The sequence below is a fragment of the Orbicella faveolata genome, unplaced genomic scaffold (assembly GCF_042242905.1).
Source record: "Orbicella faveolata isolate gen_17 unplaced genomic scaffold, um_ofav_v1 contig_47, whole genome shotgun sequence".
In the NCBI taxonomy this organism is placed as follows: domain Eukaryota; kingdom Metazoa; phylum Cnidaria; class Anthozoa; order Scleractinia; family Merulinidae; genus Orbicella; species Orbicella faveolata.
The window spans coordinates 22199846-22225260 of NW_028301577.1; the positions used below are offsets into that span (position 1 = coordinate 22199846).

Consider the following 25415-nt stretch of genomic DNA (forward strand, 5'->3'; position numbering starts at 1 on the left):
AGGGTAAGCCTCTGTACCCAGTATATTTTCATTGGTTGCTGCAGTACGCTGAAAATCCTCTGCCAACATCTGTTTATGGGGAAATTCTAGATTCAGTAAAATAAAAATAGACTTTTCCAGAGTTCATGCACAATTGCATTGAATTACACTCCATCCATCAGTTACCTCCATTGTCTGTCCTTGAAAACCTCCTGTTTGTTTTCTGTACATAGGGACATCCGTAGACACTGAAAATAGGTACAGTGGAAGTTAAACTCTATAATATTTACGGTGTTACATCACATTTTTTTTAATATCAATGCCTACACAATTTAGCCATTTTTGACTCTTGGGTTAAATTCTAAAGAGCATGCATGTACTGCCACCTGACAATAATATGATTGTTTCTGTTAGTAAGAAGCACTTACTGGAGGCTATATTGCTGACTCTGTGGAGATGCAGTGGCCCAATGGAAAGCATGCTGGACTCTGGATCGAGCAGTCTGGGTTTGAGCCCTGGCCAGGGTCATTGCAACGTGTTCTTGGGGAAGACACCCTCACACTGCCTCTCTCCACCAAAGAGTAGACACTAGGTAAAGTCTTCATGAGCCCAGTGGCCCCTCAGGATAGTACTTACCTCCAGTTTCTGTAGTATTAAATTCACTGGTACCCATTTATACACCTGGGTAAGGGAGGCACTGTGAGTGTACAGCATCCTGCCCAAGAACACAACATAATGTCCCTTGCAAGGGCTCGAACCCTGACCGCTCAATCCTGAGGCAAGCGCACTAACCATAAGGCCATTGAGCCTCCACATATAAATGGGTACTGGCAAATTAATGCTGGAGGGGAACCCTGTGATGGACTAGCATCCCATCCATGGAAGGAGTAGTAATACTCCTCATTGCTTAATGCTAATATTAGAAACCAGGAAAAGCTCCAGCTGTAATGAGCCACTGACCTGATGCAGACTTTACCTCACATATATAGATTTATACTGTACTCCCAAATGGTAGGATGCATGCTTTGTTAATGGTGGGTTATCCCTAAATATTTTTTCAGGTCCCCATCTACATTGTACCATGGTAAAGAGACACACTAAGACCCTAAAATATTATCTTGTTTTTGCCTTTGGACCACAAACAAGGGAATATGGTCACAGCTTAATCTCCAAACCTCTGGATATCGACTTCAAGCTGCATCAGCCCTTTAGACCACTGGATATACCACTGGCAGATACACATTTAATGACTTTAACCCGCACTGGGTTATCAACGTAATATGCTCTCTCTAACCTGCGGTGTGATGCAAACTTTCCATTCACATGTCCCTTTCCATCACATCCTGGTGTAGGACACCTGGAATTAGACACAAATTACACTTAAAACAACGGTTTAAAATGTTAACTAAAGAAAATGTAGACGGGCAGGCATCAAACATTGCATTTATGCTGACAAAGAAAAAATACATACACCATTGAGTAAGAAAATGGCTCTGCTTGGAGTAGACAAAAAAAGAAAAAAAACAGCAGAAAGTTAAAGGAGCAGGTCTTCCTTGGTATTTTTGCTCTACTAAAAGCTTGGTGATAAATGTAAGAAATGATCCCTTGATTCACATACAATAAACTGTAAGCAATATATATAGATAAGAACTGTGTGATTAATTGAGCATAATAATTAATAAATTATGCAACAAGATTATTTTACAAAATTTCCAAATGTTAACCCACTCTTTCTCTCTTGCATGGTGATTAGTTATGTCATTTCCTAATGGGTTCTTAGCTGCCTTGTTTATAGAGGGTGGCACATGACAGTGGATCTTGCCGCACAAACAGCCCTTTGATGTTGTTCTTAATTAAATTCAAAATAACTTATTGGTTGGAATGGCTACCTTAGTTTAATTTTCTCTGACAGAGTTGAAATTATTGGCTTGTCACTAAGAATGACAGTCGTATAGTTTGTATGGAGAGTAGGACAACTTATTAGCGTGCTCACAGTTATTTAGAAAGTGACTTGATCCTGCTAACATACAGCTGTAGCTTTTTACTAAATGATGCTTCTGCAGTTAAGGAAAGAAAAGTAGTGCAGAATCTAATTCTGAAGAATTTGATGTGATGACCTTCAAGATAGTAAATGTCCTGTCATCAGAGTTATATTCACCCAGACTTGTAAGAAATTATATCAGTCAGAAGAGAGTGTACAATTTAAGTTTGCTTATTAACAAAAATAAATTAGAAGTTAGAACATTAAAGCTTACTCAGAAAATTACGATCAATTCTGCCTTTATTTTTAGAGGAAGAAATGACAGTTCTACAACAGCAGCTGCCATAAGAGATCTCATTAATATTAAATTTTAGTCCAGAATGTGAATATCCATAGGAACCAAATTTAATTTAAATAGCAAAAGTATTGCAAGCAGAAATTACTTGCATTACTCTTGTGATGCAAATTACATGTTACAGAATCAAGAATACAGCAATCAACAATAGGCTGCACGTAGTGAATATAAGGTGATCCATTACAAACCACACATTTTCTTGAGTTAACAAAAAAGAGAGGTTTAATTACAAAAGCTGTCAAAAGAGTTATGTCAGAATTTTTTTTAAAACATACAATTTTCATCAATAAGGAGGCTGTGAGCCCTCATAATTACAAAATTATTACAACATCTGACAAAGCTGTGTGGTGACGCAAATTCTAGAAATAAAGTTTGCAACCAATTTCAATTTAGTTCCCTGGAGTTTGTTCAATATACCTGTAACTCTTGAATTTATGGCTTTAAGAATTTTTTTATGTATGTAAATGTTTTTCCATATGTCACCTTGACTAATTTTCATCACACTGCACTCAGTGTTAACAAGGAACTTATGAGGGGGACAACTCGTACCCTGAATCAACTAGCTGCCACTTGAGGCTACAGTAATTTTACAAGCAAATTCTACATAACTTTACTAATGACACAGACATGATGTTCAACGAAGGATTCATTAGCCTAAATCAACAGCTACTAGCTGGCCAGAAAGCAATTCTGTTAAATTAATAACCTACTGGCCCATGGTTATTACTGATGTTATGCTGAACAATATAGGGATGGACATTTCTTGGCCTAAATCACATTGATAGCAAGTCATGAAATTGTGAATTGACTAACACACCTTTGCCACACTCAGTCGTAAGCAGATCAGTGGCCACTGGACTTAAGCTAAGCCTTAAACCATCCTTAGTCTAAATTAATTAAATTTTACCACAATCATATGACAGTTCCTACTAATGCTATGGAATTGCCCATAAGAACATAATACTAATCCCTTTCTTTAAACTTTCTTCCATTAAATATCAGCTGCTAACTAAAAAGTATTTTCTCGGTTGAAATTTGTTATTCAGCTTTTAGATGCAATAACGCATACCCAAAATATTTTCTGGTAAAACTGCTCATAGCATATTAATTAAAATCATTTAAACAGGTGTCAATCACTTTCCAAACTAAAATAAAGCACTTTTCAAACTCAAATAAAGAGAAGACAGCGAAAAGAAAGAGACATTTAGAAACTTCTGCCATAAACAGTTTTGTAAGAAAGATTAATTTGACACTTACCCAATAAGCTCTTGGATGGATGCTAAAAGTAAACAAATATACACATAAGTAAAAATGTGTATAATTATGTAATAAGACTAACTGGTGTTCAATTTTGAACTTACTGGATGGAAAAAAACTATGGACTGCCAAAATTGAACATTAGGCCACAGGCCAAGTTCACTTTGGCAGAAGCAGAATCCAAATTGGACAGCATTTAGTCATACAGTACCTGTTAGACAAATTATCTTGAAGATGGAACAGTCCATTTTAATTGCTAATTTAAACACATTTCTAATAGTCAATCCTGTAGTCACTCCTTCCACACAAAAATAGAGAATTAAACTTCAAGGTGAGAAGAGAATGGGTTGAGAATAGTACACCTCACCTGCCATTCCAAGGCCTCTGCACTGCCTCTTCATATCTCTAACACCAGAGGAAGGTCTGTCTAGATCGGACATGAATGCTTGTCTCGTTGCATGCACCTGAAAGAATATTCTTATTCACTCTTTACCACTGGATAGAGAAGCAGATAAAGATATCTAAGAGACACTTGGTTTGACAAAAATAAAAAGGGAAAAAATAAACAATCTGACACAGCCATCATGATGCTATATTGGTACTACCATTGGTAGTGAAATGGGTGTAGAACAATATTTTTACTGTTATTTAGGACAACCAAAGGTCTTTAGAAAAAATCTATTGGTGAAGCTACCAGTGTTGAATGTCACTATCCAACACAGTATCACTATAAACAATTTCAGCACACATACTGAATTCTGATTGCCTAAAGACAAAGGATTTTTTAAAAATTTTTCTCTAAATTGTTTGGGCAAAATCACTTGCTCCTGAGCAAGGCTTGAACAAGATTTGGATCTCTGACTTCTATAAACACAATGGTTCTGAGGTTTGCTTCTTGAATGGGGTTATTTCATAAAAGGATTATAAGTTCGGGAGGTTAAATGATAAAGGTTCTTATTTTTCTTTGCTTCAGTTAAATATTTCAAATATCTTAAATCCCAAGACACTCCCAAACTTCACCCAACTTTGACAAGACTCCTAAAATTTACAGTTGTTTGTAATTATTGAATCAAAGCCATTATTTGCTCTCTGTGACTATACATGTACGTGTGGTCTGTGGGATAATGAAACAATAGTATAAATTTTAGACAGGAAACTGAACATCGAGTTATACATGAACTACAAAGTGCAGGGTTCTAGGGAGGTTCTAGGCATTAGTCTAGGGAGTAGAGGGCTAGTTTCATGAAGTAGACAGCTGACACTGATTCAAGTGCTGAAAGGTCAGCCTCTAGGATTGGTCTGGGAGCATGCTCCCCCAGAAAAGTTTGAAATTTAGAGGCTCTGAAATGCTATTTTACCCATTCTCTTGAAGATATTTCTTCAAAAAAAAAAAGATTTTATAAAGGTCAAAATGCCAAAAATATTAAGCGACTACAAAGACTTTTAGCAATTTTTATCCTACAGTGCTAGTGTAACTAAAAACATACACCACACTCTGGCCCTATGTCCCTCTCTAGCTAAAGCCTTGACTGCCCTGATCATGAGACAAGGAAAGTCAAGGTTCAGTCACATTCCAAAAAACCTGTGTTTTCCCTGAATGAGTCTTTACAACTCGACGTCATGTGTTATTTCACAAAAAGTAAGCAGCTCAGAAAGTGAAGTAGCCAGTTTTTTAGCTGGCTGCCGGCACTTAATGAGAACCTTGAAAGTGTATTTTTTCAATGTCTCAGTCTTACCCTTCTTCTGGTTGTATCCACTGACATTGCAGAACTTTCTCTTTCCATACATTCCTCACTGCAGTAAAGCTTCTCATCATTTACAAACTCCTCACTGTAAATCTCCTCCCCACAAGTGTGGCAACTCAGTGCTGGAGCTGTTTCTTCATGCTTCTGACTCAAACCCCTGACCACATCATCAGACTCAAACATCTCTTCCCTGTGTTCTAAGCTATCAACCATTCTGACTTCGGAAGTAGATATTTTAAGACAAAGCTTTGGGACTTTTCTTGTTTTATCAAAATCCTGGGGGTAAGAAAATTAAGACAAACAAAATTTAAATTGTGAAATAACTCTTGAATAATCAGAAAGGTATGGGAGAGAGCAAAAATAAAAATAAAATATTTGTTTCTAGCCATGTCACAGAAACCAAGCCAAATTATAACTGATGATTTGGTCGTATGTTGTAGTTAGGTATACGTTTTGGTTGTTACATGTAACAGCGCTTCAGGTCAACTGTATACATCGAGGAGGTGTCATAAAATGAGGTATTTATCATAAATCCTATTGTTTCTAAAATGTTACCATTCCCACAACTATAACATCAAGTTCATCATGTAAATCAGTAAATCAAGGACCACAACCATCTTCCCTAAGGTACAGGTATAGCTTACTAGGTGATAACGAGCGGTTTAGGTAGAATGGCAAATGTGAATTGACAACTGCCGAGTCACACGATTTGATGGGCAAGATAGAAAATACACAGTTAAGAAAAATCTCTAGACAAAGTATAGTATTAGAGGAGAGAAAGATGTATAAATGAAGGTAAATATTATATAATTCAAAGACATTTGTTGCAGTGAAGGTACATCACTCTGAAGTCGTCAATAGATTGACTTAATTCATACTAATGAACACCACACTTTCATGGATCTCTTTACTTTGCATTATGTCTGAACTTTTGAACTGGACAATATCTTATCTTGTCTGAAATATGCTGCTCAGGATCAGATGGAAAAGAAATTATAAAACTATTTTTTACTATTTGATATTGATATAATTGACAGCCAGCAGATGGTGAAAAATTACTAATTAACTAGAGACCCACACCTTTCCCTCTGTTGAATCCAGTTCCCTCTACACAACCTTTTAATGACTTATCTTTGTGATAAAACTTGCATGTTGCAGGGGTTGACAAGCCACATAAGGGAGCTTAAGAAAACTCAACAGCAATGGCCAGAAGAGGAGCAGGAAAATTTGTGCATTGGTGAGAGCCGTCTGACCTCCCACCAATGCAACTCAGGGTTAATTCCTGACCACCTGACATCATAAGTGTATTTTTAAGTTTTATTTCTTTTTTCGTCCTAACCCCAAGGGTTTTTTCCCTGGGTTCTCTGGTTTTCCCCCTCCTCAAAACCAGTTCTCTAAATCTCTATTTAATCTGTTGTATCTGATAAGTAATCCTTACAGGCAGTTAGTAGCTAGAAGCTTCACATAGGAATAAAGTTTTTAACTTTGCATCCATATTGTTGCACAACTTAAAGTTACATTTCTTAGTCATCCTCTGTAAGACAACAATTTTATAATAATCATTTCTGTATATTTTGGAGGGTGTGACTTGCAGCAAAAGATTTTTTTATGTGTCTCTTTGGAATACAACAGTATCATTAAATGCTGAATTTTGAGCAAGTTTTTAGACTTATCAATGCATTGAACAGATCAATTAAGATTTAATTTTTTTGCTAGCCATTGTCTTGATGTTGCCATCATCACTGCTTAAAGGACAGACTGTCGTGGCTAGTTACTGATAGTTCTTCTTCTTCCTAATTTTTATTTGGTTAAGCGCCATCAAATATACTACAAATAAATTGAATCCAGATAATAGAGCAAAAAAAAAAAAATAGCTAAAAGAGCAAGTTTATAGCTGGCTCCCTGCCATACTTATGAACAAACCACATCTCAGCTGAGATGCTGCCCATTTAAACTCCCTATCAAGGAGTGAGACAGTTAGTACACTAGTTAGCTGGCCCCTGCACAGCAGAAACCTGAGATCTAACCTCTAGGGTGCAATGCCATTAGAAAGACGTGCACTTAAACAAAAGTCCTAGGAGACTAGACATTATGCAAATGATAACAAGTTCCACATTAAAATTCTGGTTTTCATGCTCCAGTTAGAAATGTGAGGAAAACTGTTTCCTATCATAAAAGCGGCAGCTTGGGATGACAAGGGTCAGGATTTCTGCCCCTTTAAATTTCTTTCCATTTGTTTTGACGTGACACTGAATCCTACAGATAAGAAGACAAAATAACAGTCATCTGCCAGAATTTGACACCTTGCCTTATTAATGAATACATTTTAAATGGCAGGCTTACCAATAAAATTTGCAGACCTGTATATTTTTCATCTACTGGTGACGACGAGCAGATATGAACTGCCCATGCAAATAAACCCTGGTTTTTTTTAAAGCTGCTAAATGAAAATAATCCGAGAAAATTGTCTTCTTATTGAGGTAATTTAAACACATTTCATTCCAATCTGCAAATAGCATCTCCCAGTATTCACCGGATTCCATTCATATTTATTTTAAAATAATTATTGTTCGAAATTCCTAACCTTTCTCGAATTTCCATTCTTAAAACTGCAAGACACCCAAAGAAAATAGTTAATGAAAAGAGCTATGTATTTGGAAATGACATCGGAACTTGCTAATAACGTTTCTCGCTGCTCTGTGATACGCAGTTCCTATCCAAAAGCCAGGGAATTAATATCCCTGGGGAAGTTAACAACTCCACGGAAACTGGCAAACAGATCGAAAAACTTAAGATGGCTTAAACTTTTTAAATCCAAGACCTCTTAAGTTGCATGAAGGGCGGCGAAAGAGGGCATTATGAACGCAATTCAAGTTGAGTTTGCAAACTTTCATCATCATTCATAAACAGCAAAGAGACAGACCATCTGTGCATAACAATAAGGGGCCAATTACACTCGAAATGCCCTACGCTTTCCAAAACGTGGGCAAATCAAGCCATTTTCAGCATTCTACAGGCCATTCGATCCCCTTGATATCTCGGTACAATCCAATAATTTTTGGCCCAATCTCCGAGAAGCAAAAGTATTTTCGATCCTTCGTAATAGGCGAAAACAACTGCTAATGTTTACTTATTCAAAATGTAAGTTCTAATCGCCGACGAAAAAAATCCCCACTGATTTACAACCACCAAAACACCTAGAAAACAATCTCAAAGGAAAATTAAATCAATCTTCTTCAATAAATTTTCGACGGAAACTGGCCGCAACGAGCGTTACTAAATAGTTGTATCAGGAAATAAACAAGGTTCAAGACAATTTCTTCGAGAAAGTACAGGTAGAAATTAACATATCTCACGAGCAAACGAAAGATATTCTCTGTAAAGCGTTCTTTTGCCTGTAATCTGGTCGAGAACTTTGAAAGAAAACACAGACCAGTAATTATGAAGATCTCGAGGAAAGCGAACTTTCACCTTCGGCCAAGCATCGCCAACAGACCATGAAAATTTCACTTCGAAAAAACTTTTCGTAAGAGGATTTGAATGAATGAAGAAAAAAATATGCAAATTAGTTCGCTGTGTACAAAAAGTTTTAAAACCACGACAGACTCGTGTGAAGATTTCTCGATCGCAGATTGAACGGACCAGAACATCCGAAAACGGTACTCGGAAAAAGTTAAATGACTGCGCATCGAGCGAAGAAGTAACAATAACGAAAGACAAGTTTGCTGTAGCGATTTTCACAAGCTCGAGCGGATCACAAGGAACGTACCGTTTACAGGCGATAACCAACGCGACTATATCAAGTTTCAATATTTCGTGCACACCAACGAATTATTTCGAAACTTTTGAACAACAAGAGGAGCAGATTTTCATCAAGTGCTAGTTCCTCACCCCAAATATTCTGTCTGATCTAATGGTGCACTCACCGACTCGAAAGACATCGCTTCCCGTTTAATTCCTGCACCAGCAGTTTGTTGCCTTTCTTGTTGAAGTGCGAATTCCCTGCTCGCTTCAGGAGGTTCCTCCATCGCTTGCTCTCTGCTGCGAGTTATTTGCCCTTTGCCAGCTCTTTGCAAAAATCACTCGGCTTTCGGCGTTCCTGAAAAAAAGAATTGTTTTCAAATAAGCGAGCAATCGGCTGAAACGAAAGTTAAACCAACAATGTCTACGCACGGCCTCATAAAGCATAATCTACAAAGTCAAAATATAAAATTTACCACGAGAGAAAATATTTTTGGACTTCGACGATTTGCCTAAACAAACTGCTCGCGAACCGCCAGCGTTCGCAAAAATTAAACTTACTTCTACCTAAAGACAAACAATTGAGTTGGGCGAAAATTATTAAAAATTCTTACTCCCGGCGCGATAAATTTTTATCAAAAGCTCCACACAGATATTTAATTCCGATGAAATTACTCCAACTGGTAGAACTCGTTGAGTTAGCTCGAACGAACGGAAGGCTGTAACTCTGGTGCTCTTATTCCCACAGCTGAAACTATTATCTACATCGGCGAACAACAACTAAACATTTACATGGATTTTACAGCTATTTAAATATATCAACAGACGGAAAGCATAAATTTAAAACTGCTTGAAGTCGATAAAGAACAACAACAATCTATAAATTTCACACAAGTTCGGGTTACCGTGCTGTGGAAAAGTTTCGAACATTTGCAGTTCTTTTCGGCGCTGAACGCGGCCAGAAAGCGCAGCAAATCTCTTTCGCTTCTTCTCCGCGTTTTGTTCGCTCACATGCTATTAATTTGCATACGAGAAAAGTTTTTTTGTCATCGAACGAAGTCAAGCTTGAGAAGAATGTTACCTGATTGCCGTATCGTAGATCCCCCGGAAAAAATTTGCCGACTGAAGGGAAAATAATTCCAGCCCGGAATTCTCTCGCCGGCACAGGCAAATCGTCCGATCGCTTTATCCGCGAGGGAGAATTCTCGCATGTGAAGTTTTGGCCTCTTGTTTCTCAACTAGTCCTGTGGCCAATGTTCATTATCGTTGCCAAAAAGTTCACAAACAAAACTTTCCCAAGATGCCCCGCGCGCCGAACAGCACCCTCGGGTTAATTTTGGATTAAACATTAATTGACACGAAACGAAAACTTCTTTCTTATCTCGGTTGAAAAAATCTCGCTATAAACGTCAGCGGAAAATTCTCGTTTTCTAGCAAAAAGGCATGGACAGACTCAAAGATATCCCAGCCTCTTGTAGATTGTTGCAGACAGGCGCTCGATGGAAGTGAAATTTGTTCATTTTGAATTTTTAATACATTCAAACAATATACAAGTTAAAAACACTTGTCACCCACTCAAAGTGGTTCGAACTGATTAAAGAAATTAGTTAGAAAACGTTTTCCTTTCGAAAAATAGACCAAAATTGCTTACGTGACTTAAAATATTGGGTATTTGTGACAATATTTAACACCTAAAGCTGCAATTTGCGATTCCGCTCACTTTTCCACGCGAATCAAAATATTACATTTGAATTTTAGATCAGTTCCAGCGAAATTTTAAATGAAATCAACAGTGAAAAGTAATTTACTTTGGTTTCGGGAAACATTAAGCGCTACTTTATCAAATTTTGAAAACAACAGGGGGTTACAGCCATAAAAATGGAGCAACTTTCGAAAACTTGACAAGAGAAACCTCGTTTCCCGTCATTGAAGGGTAAACACAATTAAGGGAAACTCAATGTGCCAAAATTTGTCTAGCGATGCTGCTGAAATGAAATGATTCATTTTTTCGATCGGCGCAGTTCTTTCGTATGAACCATCTTTATTCTCTGCAGAACGCTGAAGAATCGTCATAAAAAAATCGTCCGCTAGCCGTCAGATATCCAAAAGGAACAGTTTGTTTTCTACGTTGAAACTTCTCGAATTTCGTGCGTGGCCACAAGCAAAGGCAGACATATTCAAAGCAATGTAATTTGTTAAATGATTAAATCTCCTAAGCGACCCAGTTGGGAGTTGAAAAAAGTAAAGTTAAGTGGCATAACATGAAAAGAACCGAGCCTACTTAGCATTAAGCAAATTTTAGCGACCCGGTCGTTTGAAACCAAAGTTTATGTCTGCGAACATCTTCAACTTTTCTCAAAAGAGCGCGCGCCAGTCATTGACTTAAAATTTATTTAAATTTAGTTCTCGTTGAAGCACCTTCAACAAAACCCAACATAAAAACGGTAACAATACGACCACCAAATCAAATCTATATATTAAAAACCGCTGAGTTGAACCAGAAAAATGTTACAGTTAATTAAACGCTCTAAGTCATGTTGAAAATAATGAAATTTTTGACATTTTAAAACGCGTGGCAGGCGAAACAAAAGGCAATGCACTATATTTAAATTGACCTGTTTATCCATGGCAATGATTAGCTGCTATCTTCTCGTTACTTTGTTGTAACAAATTAGGGAAAGCAGGTAGTGAGAACAGAGAATTTAATCAACACTGAAAAGTGTCCCGCTGACCAACTTCCAGGTAACTAAAACCAGTAATTCTCAGGAGGTTAATTACAAGAAAAACTGTAAAAAAGATTTCAGGGAATTTTCGTGAGAGTTTGGAAAACGTCGTTTATATTTGTGCAGACTGGCTTTCATGTGAAAACAGGTTATCCAGGTGATCTTAAAAGATCGTCTGAAATCATAAATGCAGATCTTAGTACATTTCTTTACGATTTGCATGCCATCAGCTTTGCCGGGCAACCAGTGAAAAACTCAGTCCACATGGAATCAAAAAAGCGTCAGTATTCGCTCTGAACATTTTTGAGCCGCGTGGTACTAGGGGATAACTCTTTGAGACCATTTGAGAAGTTCAGTTTGAGTCTAGCTGTCGCCTTCTCACAATCCCTCCCGCACGCGAAACGCGTGTCAGTATATATCAGTTGTTTGATCTTGAAAGTTAAAAGTCTGGCTAATTTGCACTGATAGAGTCTGTGCCATAAAGTAACTGGTGTTAAGAAATATTTTAAAAAACACATTTTCCGTGTTTCCATTGAGTTGTAGAAACAAGTGGAAGTACTGGGAAAACGAGAAATAATGCGAGTGTTCCTGCAGCTTTCTCGAGTTCTCCCAAACTTTTACTTGCTCGTTCTTGTAAACGTCCGTTCGCATCGCTTTCAGCCGTTAGACTTCCTATCTGACAATCCGCCACGGATCTCCGAGGATGCTGTATTCGAGAAGTAAACAATGATGTCGCATCGCCGCTTAAAAGACCCTGATGAGTTAGTTGTTCGCATGGCAACCTTAAGGTGTTGGGAGTGAGTTAAATGCGATGCACGTGCATCAATGCACGACCAGAAACTAACTTGGAGTCTGCTTGTAACACGTTTCTCAGTTTGTTTTAAAACCAATCATGAACGAATAAACAGCTGCTTCAAATGAAGACGAAGAAAGACTAGAATTTTTTTGGCCCTTTTTTTTGACAGAATTCACAGCATGCAGGAATAAAGAGCCTTGCAAAGATTTTCTTTGTTGCAAGTTTCTCGTTTTTTTTTTTTTTTTTCCTGGCTTGATCGTGACAAAGACTGCATGTGGATTTAAGCGTAAAATAGTCGAGACGCGCTCGCGCGGGGATGCGACTGTCCCGTCGCGTCTCGAGAAATCCTCGCGAGTCTACCTCCGCCAAAAAAGCCCGGAAACAAAAGGCAGAAACTCGTGTGGAATCAGAGACTCGGTAATGACTGGTAAAAGGCAGTTACGTACATCCCAAACTTGGCTAAAGATCGATCTGTAGCATGAAGCGACCAGGACCCCGCAGAATCGTTGTACTCCCGCGGATAGGATGGCAGTCCTTCGCTGACCCTCCGGAATTTTGTCAAGCCAGTACTAATTTGGTGTTTCGTCCGGAGAGAAGAGAAAATTGAGAAAATAAAGTGTCTTGCACAGTAAAGCTCGGCAATAATCCCTGCCATGCAGAAATTCTCGATCAGGTATCCAGCGCTCAGATCACAAGGCCACCGCGCCTTAAAGAAGCTCTGTCACGGTATTTTAAGTTATTTTGGCCGCGTACAAAATTACCTCTAAATAAGGGAAAACCTTAAAATAATAGTCTAGTAAGATAGACAAACTTACACAAAAGGGTTAATAATAAACCACAAAGGAACAAGGATGGTTAAGGATGGTGAAGATCGGCACGGATTACAAACAACGAACTTGAAAAAATTAGGCTAAACTTTTCAAGATGCGCATAATTCCATAATTCCTATGGTTTCGGTAATATTATCATCTGTAAGTGGTTAAGGCATTCGCCCTACAACATTTGTTGGTGCGGTCGAAGTGAAAGAATAGAAGTCGCTTAAGTGAGTTTTATATCATAAAAGTAAACGGTACAAAACCTCTTAGTTTTCCTGTTCGTACCCTAGTTTACTGTTCCAGAATCGTTTGGATTGACAAAGTGGTTTCGAAAGTGATAGCAACAGATAAAGCAGACATTTGTCACCTTCTCGTCACACAAAAAAGTCAGTGAAACAGTCCTAAACATTACCTGTAACTCGCGCCTGATTATCAACGACATTCTCGGCGCCTTTTTTAATTTTGCGTGCATCAGCTGTCAGCTTCTACAAGCACTTGAAAAGCACAGCTTTTAAAACACGAATAACTTCTGTTGTGTTGATGAATTGAATCAAATTTCCCTGAGGTTCGTGTAAAATTTCTGTTCCCCTTTCGTTTGTGTTTATTCTTCAAGTGTGCGACTGACACCCTGTGTAACGCACAGCTGGAGGGCACTTTAGGCCAGGGTGCGCTTCGGAAGTTTAGAAAGAGAGCCAGCTGCGCACGTTTTCCGCGAAACGCTTCACCTGTCCAGAGAAAATAATGCCAAAATCTGTAAAGTTCCTGCTCCAGTGTAAAATGTTCGACAACTATGCCTGTAAATTTTGGCAGACTGGTAGTCAATATTTTACTTTAGTGGGAACTCGTTCTTCAGGGAAATCTATAAGACCAGTTTTTTCGTAGCGGTAAAAGACATAAATTTGCAAAATTCGAAAACAACTGCATGTACAAACCCTACTTTTTTCGTGTTTGAAATTCGTATCCCGCAGTATGTGATGTGCTGTGAAAATTTTGGAAGATTTCACCGAAGCAAATTCAAGAAAATCACAAATAAAGCCATAAAAAAATGTAAAAAAACACTTTCGTTTGGGCATTTATAACTCGAGACTAGAACCCAAAGTTTTAACAGAGATGATAGTAAAACACTATTTAATCATTGCGAGGACTGGGTGCTAAAAACGAATGCAAAAACAGCTTTCAAGACATAAGACTTGGCCGCGCAACGCCATAAATGATTACGCTATGGAGCCACCTTAATACAAATGGGAAAACCATTTATATTAAACAATGATTGAAAAACCCCGTAAGATGATTCCAGTCCGTCCTGCGCACTCTCAAGAATTTGTTTGCGATTTTTGTTTTGTTTCATGTAAGACATCACAAAATGTAAACATTTCGCAACTACTTACATGAAGTAAATTCAAAGTTTCAAAACAACCTCCAACCTGACCTCCAATATGGATGCAAAGCTTTTTGCATCGTACTTTCTTATATCACTTGATGAAACAACTTCGCAGCTGTAAAAATCAATGAAACTCTTGGAAAAAGAATCTGAAAGGCTTCGAAGATAAAGTATGTGGTTCGTAACGAATAACATCGATTCGCATTCCATCGAGTGAGAACTTATGTTTATAAACATTAGGGTGCTGAGACTGCGCAGTACGGACTGGAAATCATCTTCAAGCACGAGTGGCAAATGTTTCATCACGTCAGCAATGTCAGACAGATTGAATCACTATCAGATGTGAGTAACGAAATGCCCTCATCACTATCAAGAGTTGAACAAGCAGCTTAGAAGGTAACTAGAATTTTAAAAAAATAAGTGGGGATAGGAATTCTGTTGGTCAGTTGCTTGTTAAGCATTTAACAAGAAATATAAGGAGTAACGTTATTCGACCTGGCGTTACTCCTTATATTTCTTGATATGAATTCTGCTTCTAAGAAAAGGAAAAATGCTAAAAAAAAAATAACAAACAATAGACGAGAGAAAAAATAATCAAAATATTGAATAAACAAGATAGAAAATCTGCATGTGTGAGAACGTAAGGAGAGAGTTATGGCCTCGTCAAGAGGGGGTACATTTTTAACATAAGAATTGGGAAGGGGGGTATAATTGTTATCTGAAAATATTTTGGGGCTTTAGTTTTGAAACACTACACCTCTTTGAAAGCCACCGGCCCCAGCTGGGACGTAATGAAAGATCGATCTCTTAATTAAAGGGTGAATAATTGTATACTCGACCCCAAAGTTATACAAGTCGAATGGTACAAGCTAGCTTTCATTCTATCGTCCAAGTTATGTTTAAGTTATAATACTTACAATAGTCTTTATTGTACAAGCATTTTGAGAAGGAGACAAAAATTGTTTCCTACCAGGAGCTCCTACCTGATAATTGTAGATGGTTTTGTTCTTCCTTGTGGTCTTCGTACTTATCGACGCCATTCTAGCGCGGTTTCGACGAGAAGTCGCCTTCATCTGACTCGAAAGGTTAGATCTGCTACTATTAGAGGCAGACGACTTTTCCAGAACCATATCGAAGTACATTGGCTATAGGTTGGTTCTAAATTTCCCCCGAAAACAGCAACCGTCAGGCACGACTTGAAACTGCCGCCATTTTTTCGACAATACTAGTTACCAACCCTCTGGCTCACCAAAACAGTATTATTGGATAGGGCCTAAGAACTAATACACCGGAAGTTGGCTGATACCCGTAGGGATACCCATAGGGATACCCGTAGGAACCCCCTCTTAAATGACGTTGAAAGTACAGAGAAGTCCCGATTTTTCGAGCCTCCAAGAAAAACGAAAATTGGTTCGAGAAATCGGGGTAAAATAGACCAATTTCGTTATATTGCTATTCAGCCTAAAACAATAGCCCTCAGCACGAGGCTCTGGGGAATAAACCTCACAAACTCTGTAGTTACTCCCCAGAACCTCTTACTGTTTTGATATATCGAAATTGGTCTATTACAGTGTTCGACTGAAGAGAGGGAAACGATTCGAGAAATCGAGATTCCACTCTGTCTAGTTAATTGTAATTGTATGGGCGTTTTGAAAAAATAAATATTCTCACTTCCTAAATTCATACAAGCGTTCATTCCTTCACACTGGAACTTTTTATCCCCATTTCTTTCCAAAACGGTGGAGTATCAACATACAATGAACAAGGTCAAAATCACTGGTATAAAAATCTAAAATTTATTCACGGTTTTTCTATATCTTGGAGGCAAAAACGCCAGAAATCAGGAAAAACAAAAGCTTATAACTTACAAGCACCAAACTACGAGCGAATATTATGGTATCTGTTCATAGCCTCTGTGACATGCCATACAAAGAACTAGAAAATATTTATTTGTCCCATATTAGAGTAATTAAATTGATTACATCATACAATCCGACCAATAAATTACTAACGTTGACGAAGCCGGAACGTTAATCGTAATAACAATCAGTAACATCCAATAACCTTTCAACGTTGGGCTTGATTCTTTCACTGAGCAGGAAAAAAAGGCTCTGTTTCACAAGACAATTTGTTCCCTCTATTATGTCAATTCTTTATAATCGTAGAAAAGAGTCAATGTGTTTGAGTGAAGTTGACCGTGCGTTTTCATGTGGCAAGCCGAGTTCACAAGCTGAGAATGCACTTCTCCGTAAGTTCATGGCACTGTCAAAGACAAATTTATGTTTTAAGATTAATACAACACAAGCAGTACAACATGTGGACGCTAACAATCAGTTTCACCTCCGTAACCTTTACCAATGAGCTTTTACTACACTGAACCACTTTCTGTCGGATTCACTCACTCAAGGAGTTTCCGAAACAAATAAATAAACTTCGCTCAAGAGGATAATTGTACATACCAATCAAGTGACCTAAAATTACAGTCTGAAACAGTGCACTGTTAACTCAACACAAACTGGCGCTAATTCTAACAGTTATTCTATCCCTTGCTGAAGGGAACAGGGTTTGCTTCCATGAAAAGAGGAGGGGCATGGAATGGTTCGGATACAAAGGTTTTTTTTGTGTTCTAAAAACAAGAACACTAGAAAACTACTCTTTAGGATTTGCATTACACTTTAAGTTACGGGACTGCAATGCATGGAGGATTCAAATCGTCGGATTTGCCCAGGCGCGGAAGCCACGATCAAGATATCTGCGACTATGTTGTGATGCGTGTAAGGTTCCTGTGGTTCAGTAAGACTACTGTTCCTCCGGATTGCTTGGGTCGCACAGGGACATCACCAGTTTCACTCGCGTTTGCGGGCCAAAGTCAAGCGAGGGACGCGGAGCTGTTGTAAGTGCCGGAACCGCTCGTTATCACTGTTTTACTGTATACACTTATTCCATTATTTTTGTTGTTTCACTGCTTTGTTAAGTTCACCTACAAGGAGAAAAAAAAAAATACCATGACGCTCAAATCATGTTGATCAACATTTGATTTCTCCTTAAAGGAGCTAAGTCACGGTTTGCCATTCTTGAAACGTTTAGGCTAAATCTTTGAAGTTCGATTTTGCACGTGGCCAAAACAACTCAAAATACCGTGACTGAGCTTCCTTCACAGAGACAGGTGACGGAATAGCTCCGTTATAAACTATCAAATTATCAAGACTGGCAATCACTATGGAGTGTGACATTTGTCACGCCAGAGTAACACGAGATTCAGTATCTTGTGCCATGCTACTGTAAAACTGAAACTAAATTGGCTAAGCAAGGCATATATATAAGCGTGCAACTAGTTTGAAACTGTACAAGGTAGTTATCTAGTCACTGGATCTATAAACGTTCACCTCACGCACCGGCGTACCGCGACAGAGTCACGTCACACAACATATCACAACCTTTCCATCCCAGAAAGGAAAGATTGCGTGAAAATCAAAAACCCAGTTAGCACGGACCATTCTGTTTTATCTGAAAGGGGGGGGGGGGCGCGCAGAGGGGGGGGGAGGGGAGAGCCTGGGCCATTTTCAGGGGCATAATGGTTTTTTTCCTCAACTTTAGGTTGTGTATGACTTTTTGGTGGGCAATGGCTTGTGCAAGGATTTTTTAATAAGTCACGCTCAGGACTTGGATAGTAGCACTTGCTGGATTTTTTCCCCATGGTTGCCCTTGCACGAATTTTTTTCCGTAGTTTTTGCTGTGCAGGAAGTTTTTTAAAAATTGCGTACCCCCCCCCCCCCCCCACACTCCCTCTTTCAAAAAAATTACTGGTAAGTTGTAACCTTCAAAGGGACGGCCCTTTTGAGGTTACAAATAAAGCAATAATTACGCAAACACAAAGTCTTCTTACTAGATTAGGCTAGAACGGCCGGTCTATTCTTTGAGTCACGTAATCTTTCTGTTTTGTCCTGCAGAGACAGACACTGATCGCTGAGGTCCCCCCGGTCTCGAGGCGGCGCTTCTGTCTGCCATGTTTCTTCTGATGTTGGCTTCGTCAGCTCCTAGTCTAAAAACACGAAATGGCAGAGTCAGCATACTTGATTAACTTAAAATGTAAAAAAAAAGTCTTCTCGGAATAACTACGAAAATGAAGAAATACAAAGGGTTAAAATTTTCCATTCTTCCCAGAAAGGTTTTTGTGTTCCCGTCCACTCGATTTCCGAACTTTTGTCTTTCACCACCTCCCATCTCCTCATCTCCAATACAACCGACACTCGTAAGCCCCATCCCCTAAACGTAAATATTCCAATAGCTATATATAGCTATTCTCTAAAGCTACATTCCCATAAACCTTTCCCGCGTCCCTCATACTCTATCCCATGCCCTCCCATACACGTATTCCGTAAGCCCTAATAACTCGCCATATGCCGAAGCCCTACAAACTTATCCGATGCACCCCCACCCCTCTCCATGCTCCTTTTCTCCAATCCCTTACCAACTACACCCCCTTACGCTTATCCCCTGCACCCCATACTACAATCCCCTATCTCTAAGCCCTCGTAATCTAAGTCTCTGCCTCACCTGACGGACGCGCTCTTTATTTTGGGTTCTTTTCGAATGATTTTCTTGCTCAGGTACAACACCCACTGCTTCTGTTCATCAGCTGTTTGTGCGAGCACCAAGAGTTCCTTGGCTGAGATCATTTCCATATTTACTGAAACAGGACAAAACGTTTACATAATGCAGAGAAACATTTCCGCAACTGTCTTTAAACTAATCGCTGCTTTGGCTTTGCGTTTAGAGCGGCTTTCAACTCAGTATCGTAAAACCAAAACCAAACCCATTAGACTACTCAGCAAATCTAAAAACTGTAGTAAAACCAAATCCAAAGTAATTGCCTGATTGCTTTCGACACTCATTAAAAAATCTACTAACCTCTAACTGGCCAGAAAAACTCCTGAACTATTCTCTAACCAATCAAAGAAAAGATTCTTTTCTTTCCAACCAATCAGGAGCAATGCCAAACCAAAACATGCCTCGGCTTACGCGCGCTTTCCTGCCCTTTCCCGAACTTTCCCGTGCTTGGCGCAGGTTACCGCGTTGATAGAGTTCGCTGTAATTGTTCGGATGAGATAACTTTGGATTTGCTTTTACGACCGACAGTCACTTAAAAAACCGCGCTTCAAAGAACGTACATGGAAGCACAGAAGACGATACCAGCAAGGAAAAAAAAAAAGAAAGAAAAACAAGTCATAACAAACTCAAAATCAACTTTCCCCTCGAGCACTTTTCCACAATCTCACTAATTAAATTTGTTTCGGACAAGATATAGCATCTGTGGTAAAATCACACTTCAGGTTCACAAACCAATGATTTTTTTTTCTTGGATGACAATTAACGGAAGTCTTGTTTGATCACTTACCGTTACACATGGTGATACAAGCTTCTTCTCTATCCACATGGTCCTTATGACACTTCATATGACAACCTGACAATATTACGTAGACGTTGATGAAAGAAAAGAAATCAAAGCGATTCATTGACGCGGCATCTCATGAACTCAGTACCTTATTATTCCTTCTATGAATGCGCCTGCAGGGAATCATGGTAGTTGTATTCATCATCTTGGACTGGATATTTGTTTTCACGAATACAACTACCCATGATTCCCTGCAAGCTCGTCTCATGGAGGGAACTGGCCAGTAGACCTTTTCACTCTTAAAGGTATCATATTCAAAAATTGAAAACTATAGCCACTACAATTTAATTTGCGACACACCACAAAGCAAACAGATCACATGAAAGTACTGCTTCAAATCTTTCATATGAGTGGTCACAAACTAGGGTTTTATCCACAGACTAAAAAGTTAGAACCACCTTGTTCAGCATAATAAACAGTACAACACGAAAGTACTGCTCAATAGCTTTCATATGCATATGAATGATCACACACCAGGGTTTTATTCACAGACTAAAAAGTTAGAACCACCTTGTACAGTCAGCATAAATTAATAAACAGTACCACAAGAAAGTACTGCTCATCAGCTTTCATCTGAATGACTCCAGACATCAAGATAAGACTCAAGTCTTCCTTCTCATCTCATAATTCCTTGGCAATGTATGGATACCGTATAGAGAAATCAAATGTGGATCAGTCGATTAACTTACGTTTGCACTCTACTGCTGGAGGAGGTTTGAACATGTGCCACAGGGGTTTGTTACACGAGTCACAGTTGGTTGGCATGTGGTAATGCATTGGAATAAACTGATGCCTCATGTAGTCGATCGCGTTCATTCGTTCCTGAAACAATCAAGGAAAAGATAAATAATGCGGTAAGGTACACGTAAAAATTCAAACTTGGTCTTCAGTTGAGGGTATTACACTAACTGACGACCTTAGAGGTCCACCAGTAATTCGGCTTGAACAGTTTTAACTGCACAGTTCCCCCAAATTGGAGATTGCAGAGTTACAGATACGTTATCAAGGTAGGGTGTCACCAAGGAATGCCAACAGGTCAATTCCCACTGGTCCCACCAAATCATTAGAAATTGTCATTTAACTTGTCGGGTCAGGTAGATGAGGCGCCCTACTCATCTGGAACACTGGATTGGACAGAAAAGCCATAATTGGTTTGCGCTGACTTGCCAAAAGCACTGCTCAACATGTTTCATTTGAATGGGTCCCTGTAAGGGTTTCTCATCCACATCGCCTTGACAATACAGAGTATATTCACATGACGTCAGGGCGGCCATATTGGTGTCCCGAAACAATGAAACGAAGCCATGCCAGTGTCCCATAGCAATCCTGTGGGAGTTGAACCCTTTTCTTGTACAAACACTTTCTCTTGCTCTTATAAATACGCATGGCTGCTGGCCACGTGAATCGAAAGCTCTCTATAATAAACAGTACCCAACGAAAGCTTTCCCTTGAATAGTCACAGTGGTACAACAAATATTTTTTTCAATTATCCAGACTAATAAGTTATGGGAACTCCATTTACGGGTGTCAAGAAGACTATGGTCGATACCTCTGGTTGTTGCTCCTCTTTGTCTTTTTCCACTGGATTGATGCTCTCCGCCTCGTTGGCATATAAAATCTGCAAATTAAACAACATGTCAAGTTCAGTTCAACTGCCTTCCTCCCTGCCTTATGGGATAGCGTTGTACCCTAGGTGAGCCTAAAAAGATCTCTCGAGAACTACAACAACACTCTCAAGGGCGAAAGCACTAGGGGAAAACATCACTGTAAACGACAAAATCACCATTACCAACAATGTCTTACGATAAGCCTCGTAAGGCCCCGTAAAGCCCTTAATCTCCCCACCCTCGATGGCAGAAACCTCTTCGAGTTCAATGCGCCTTACTAGAAACGAGGGGTCTGGGGAGACTCTCATCCCACAGTCGCGTGTGTAACCGTTACTGGGACCAAACAATTGTCTCCAGCAACGGTCACACACGCGACAGCGAGATAAGACTCGCCCAAGATTTCGTCTTGTTTCCAAATAGACTAATACATGACTGGTAACGCAATACGCACCTGAAATATCCTAGGAATATCTTTTGCATCGGCACGTATGACATCGCCTTGCGTTACAGATCTCACGTGGTATAACTTACTGGAAAGGAAAGTTAAAACAAGTCAAATACAAACAACAAGTTCTCACATTTCAAAACGCTGTATCGTTTTCGGAACTACACTAACAGAGAGAATTTGCGAAAAACAAAACGTCACGCGTTTTCTGGAGAGGAAGTTGTTGTACTTGCCTAATTTCTAGAATGATGGAAGGAGTTGAGCTGCTTTGGTGATCAGCATCCGAGTTATAGAAGAAAATCTTCCGGTTACTAACTACTAAATACTGCAATGGAGAAACAACAAAACCACTTTATCAAACTCTTATTTCTCATTACATTACCAATACAATATTAAGCAAACAGGTGATGAGAATAAGGAAAATCATCAGCTAAGTGACACTGCTTTCATCTAACACACAATTCTCAGAACTGATATTAAAAGAACTGTATGGCTGTCAGTTAGAAGAATTAATGTTTTGAACTTGGGACTGAAAGGGATAAAGAGTGGAGGACTTGCTGTCAAAATGAGCCAAACAATAGAAAAAGATGAACTCACTTGTCTCTTCCAACCATATTTTTTTATGTTCTGTTTGTTGGGTATCGATACCCAACCTTCCTTGGGTAAATGGACTGAAAAGCAACATGAAGACGGTTAATTTTGATGCACGCTTCAAGAAAATTTGTACAAAAAACCTTCTAAATTACTACATTTGAAACAACAAGCAACCGAATCACAAACAAGTACATACAGAAGTAACGCAAGTAACACAGAACTAACGTAAGTTAAAACTACAATCCCACAGCAGCCCAATTTTGCTCTTTGAATTTTACACAAGGAGTAATGTACTTTATTATAAGGCTTGTGTTTGTAGCCAATATAACGCGCGCTCTAATTGGCTAATTCTGGGGCATTATTTTCCCGTAATGCCCACGGGCCGATTATGGGCCTTCAAAAAAAAAGCAAGAATCGATATAACAAACTTATTAATCTTGAACGTTCAGTCTTTACGCGAAAATCTAAAACCTTAGACTTGCCGGGTCAATATGGCAAGGTTCCAGTTTGAGATTTTCCAGTAAAGACCTCACTCTCGGTTGATAAGTAGTCAGTGCAATATAGTTTAATGTGCAATACTGGAATATTTTGCGTTACGAAATTGTTGAAAAGCAAAAAACTTAGTTCTTCTTCATGTAACGCTACCTGCAACACAGCACAGAATTCTTGGCATGTCAAAGCTAAAGAAACCAGAGATTATGTCATATTGTTCAGGATGTAACGCAACGCGTTACACCACATCTATGGGAGACATTGCGTGACACGCCTACGTTAGGATGTAGTAGTGTACTATCCTAGTAACTTTCTTACCTGGAACAGAGAGTTCGTCGTTTTCGTTAACGCTCGTATTCAGAGCCCGTTGTTTATTTTGAGAGTTCAGCCTGTCGATCATAAGGTCTTTGGAATCCAGTTCCATCTGCAAAAAGACGATATTCAATTTGAAATATGACTTCTTCCTAATCATGTCCTAAACATGTCGTTAACTAGAATAAACTCAATACGAAACCCCTTTGTGTTAGTTCGGCAAATCTTCATCAAAGCAAGCGTTCCGCTGACCTAGCAACGTCTAGCAGTTGTCGACAATAGCTGGCTTGGTCGCATTCTCGTCCCCACAGGCCACGCTCCTTTTGGTCAGCACCAAGAATCGCGACCTCTGGCCGCACCCAATTTTCTGAGCATGCGCAACGACACTAGAAGTCCGCGATTCACGGACTTCCCATCAAATCTGGCAAATCTGATTGGCTGGGAATAAGAAACGAATGTTCTGCGCATGGCCAGAAAATTGGGTCCGGCCAGAGGTCATGATTCTTGGTGCTGACCAAAAGGAGGGCGGCCTCTGGGGACGAGAATGGCTTTGTCGATTTTCAGACACAGGATGCTAAACCAAAAAACTACTTCAACTGAGACAAGTGCGAGGCATCCACACCTTGCAATAAATTTATATAGTAGAAATCTTTCGTAGATGTCATTCGTCCTTAATTTTCATGTGGGTTTTTTTTTTGGAGAAGGGGGACTAAAATTTAATGAATCTTACAACCAACCCGATATATGCATGAATATACGACGGTTCACAAACAAATGTTTTGATCTTATCTAATCTAATCAACAGAGAAGTACACCTACCTGCATTTTCTGTCTGTGCTCCACCTCCATCTGTAAATTTAGCTGGTATTCAGCAATTTGCCCTTGGAATTTTGTCACCATCTGGCCATACTTCTCTCGTTCCTAGCGTAAACCAAAACACTTCAAGTTCACTACACCAGAGTGACTGAACTTCTGGAACTATTCTCTCCCTACCATCAGAGGCTTACTATAGGTACTTATTGGCTTTTAAATTGTCCTCGTAGCGTGAAGCGGCTATGAGTAACCATACCCGATTAGGCCATTTCCGAGTTACCTCGTGCCTCTGTTTCAAAGCCTTCGTGCAAAACCTTGAATATAAAAATGAGTTTGATTTGCCTGAAAATGAACCTGTAGGCGGAACAAATTTCCATATGAATGGTTTGGCACGAAGACTCATTAGACACACGGGCAAAAGGCAACTCAGAGATGGCCTATTTCATCAGCGGTAAAGCCAACAGTCCAACTTACTGCTCCTAATTCTTGATGCAGTTTTCTACACTCTTTCTCCTTCTTCCTCAGGTCATCGGAACTCGCCTTTCTCTTTCTACTGTTCTCCCTCTGCATGAAGTCTTTCCTGCACATGATCTCGGCCAGTTTGTTCACAGCTTGTGTTTTTAATGTTTTCTCGATAAACAGCTGCTTCCTCAAGCTTTCTGTGGCATCTTCGATCTCTTTACTGTTGTCTTTGGACTTTCCGAGCTCTGGTGTAACATTAACAAAAAAAAATCACATCACTTGAGTCACCATGGTATTTCTCCCGGCTCAGCACATCACTACGAAGTCAACCAAGCAGTTCATGGGAATAATGAATCAATCTTAAAGGGAACCTCCTATGATCAACTGTGAAATTCGCGATCAAATTCTCTCAAGTGGTACAATGAGGTTGGCTCAAGAGAACTAAACGCAGTCTTAAACACT

General features: G+C 39.2%; 2 protein-coding genes across 8 annotated transcripts in view; both read right to left on the bottom strand.

Annotated features, from left to right (window-relative positions):
* The window catches only part of LOC110067630 (uncharacterized), a 31046-nt gene extending 14996 nt beyond the window's left edge, over positions 1-16050 (bottom strand). For 2 of the 6 annotated variants that reach the window (XM_089280435.1, XM_089280429.1), the window contains exons 1-7: positions 10140-10363; positions 9244-9416; positions 5309-5593; positions 3940-4036; positions 3573-3594; positions 1274-1336; positions 166-227 (exon numbers count right to left, since the gene is read on the bottom strand). In XM_089280435.1, the coding sequence (XP_089136561.1) occupies positions 166-227; positions 1274-1336; positions 3573-3594; positions 3940-4036; positions 5309-5593; positions 9244-9345 (631 nt within the window). In that variant the 5' untranslated portion in view covers positions 9346-9416; positions 10140-10363. The other 4 variants (XM_089280434.1, XM_089280433.1, XM_089280431.1 and 1 more) reach the window with 4 other exon arrangements.
* A 502-nt stretch (positions 16051-16552) lies between these two features.
* LOC110067631 (rho-associated protein kinase 2-like) overlaps positions 16553-25415 on the bottom strand; it is a 31124-nt gene continuing 22261 nt past the window's right edge. For both annotated transcript variants that reach the window (XM_089280428.1, XM_089280427.1), the window contains exons 34-45: positions 24966-25198; positions 24498-24599; positions 23685-23790; positions 22878-22951; positions 22514-22605; positions 22287-22365; positions 21778-21846; positions 20918-21050; positions 20172-20237; positions 19331-19463; positions 18660-18815; positions 16553-17753 (exon numbers count right to left, since the gene is read on the bottom strand). In XM_089280428.1, the coding sequence (XP_089136554.1) occupies positions 18695-18815; positions 19331-19463; positions 20172-20237; positions 20918-21050; positions 21778-21846; positions 22287-22365; positions 22514-22605; positions 22878-22951; positions 23685-23790; positions 24498-24599; positions 24966-25198 (1208 nt within the window). In that variant the 3' untranslated portion in view covers positions 16553-17753; positions 18660-18694. The remainder of the gene's footprint in view (positions 17754-18659; positions 18816-19330; positions 19464-20171; positions 20238-20917; positions 21051-21777; positions 21847-22286; positions 22366-22513; positions 22606-22877; positions 22952-23684; positions 23791-24497; positions 24600-24965; positions 25199-25415) is intronic.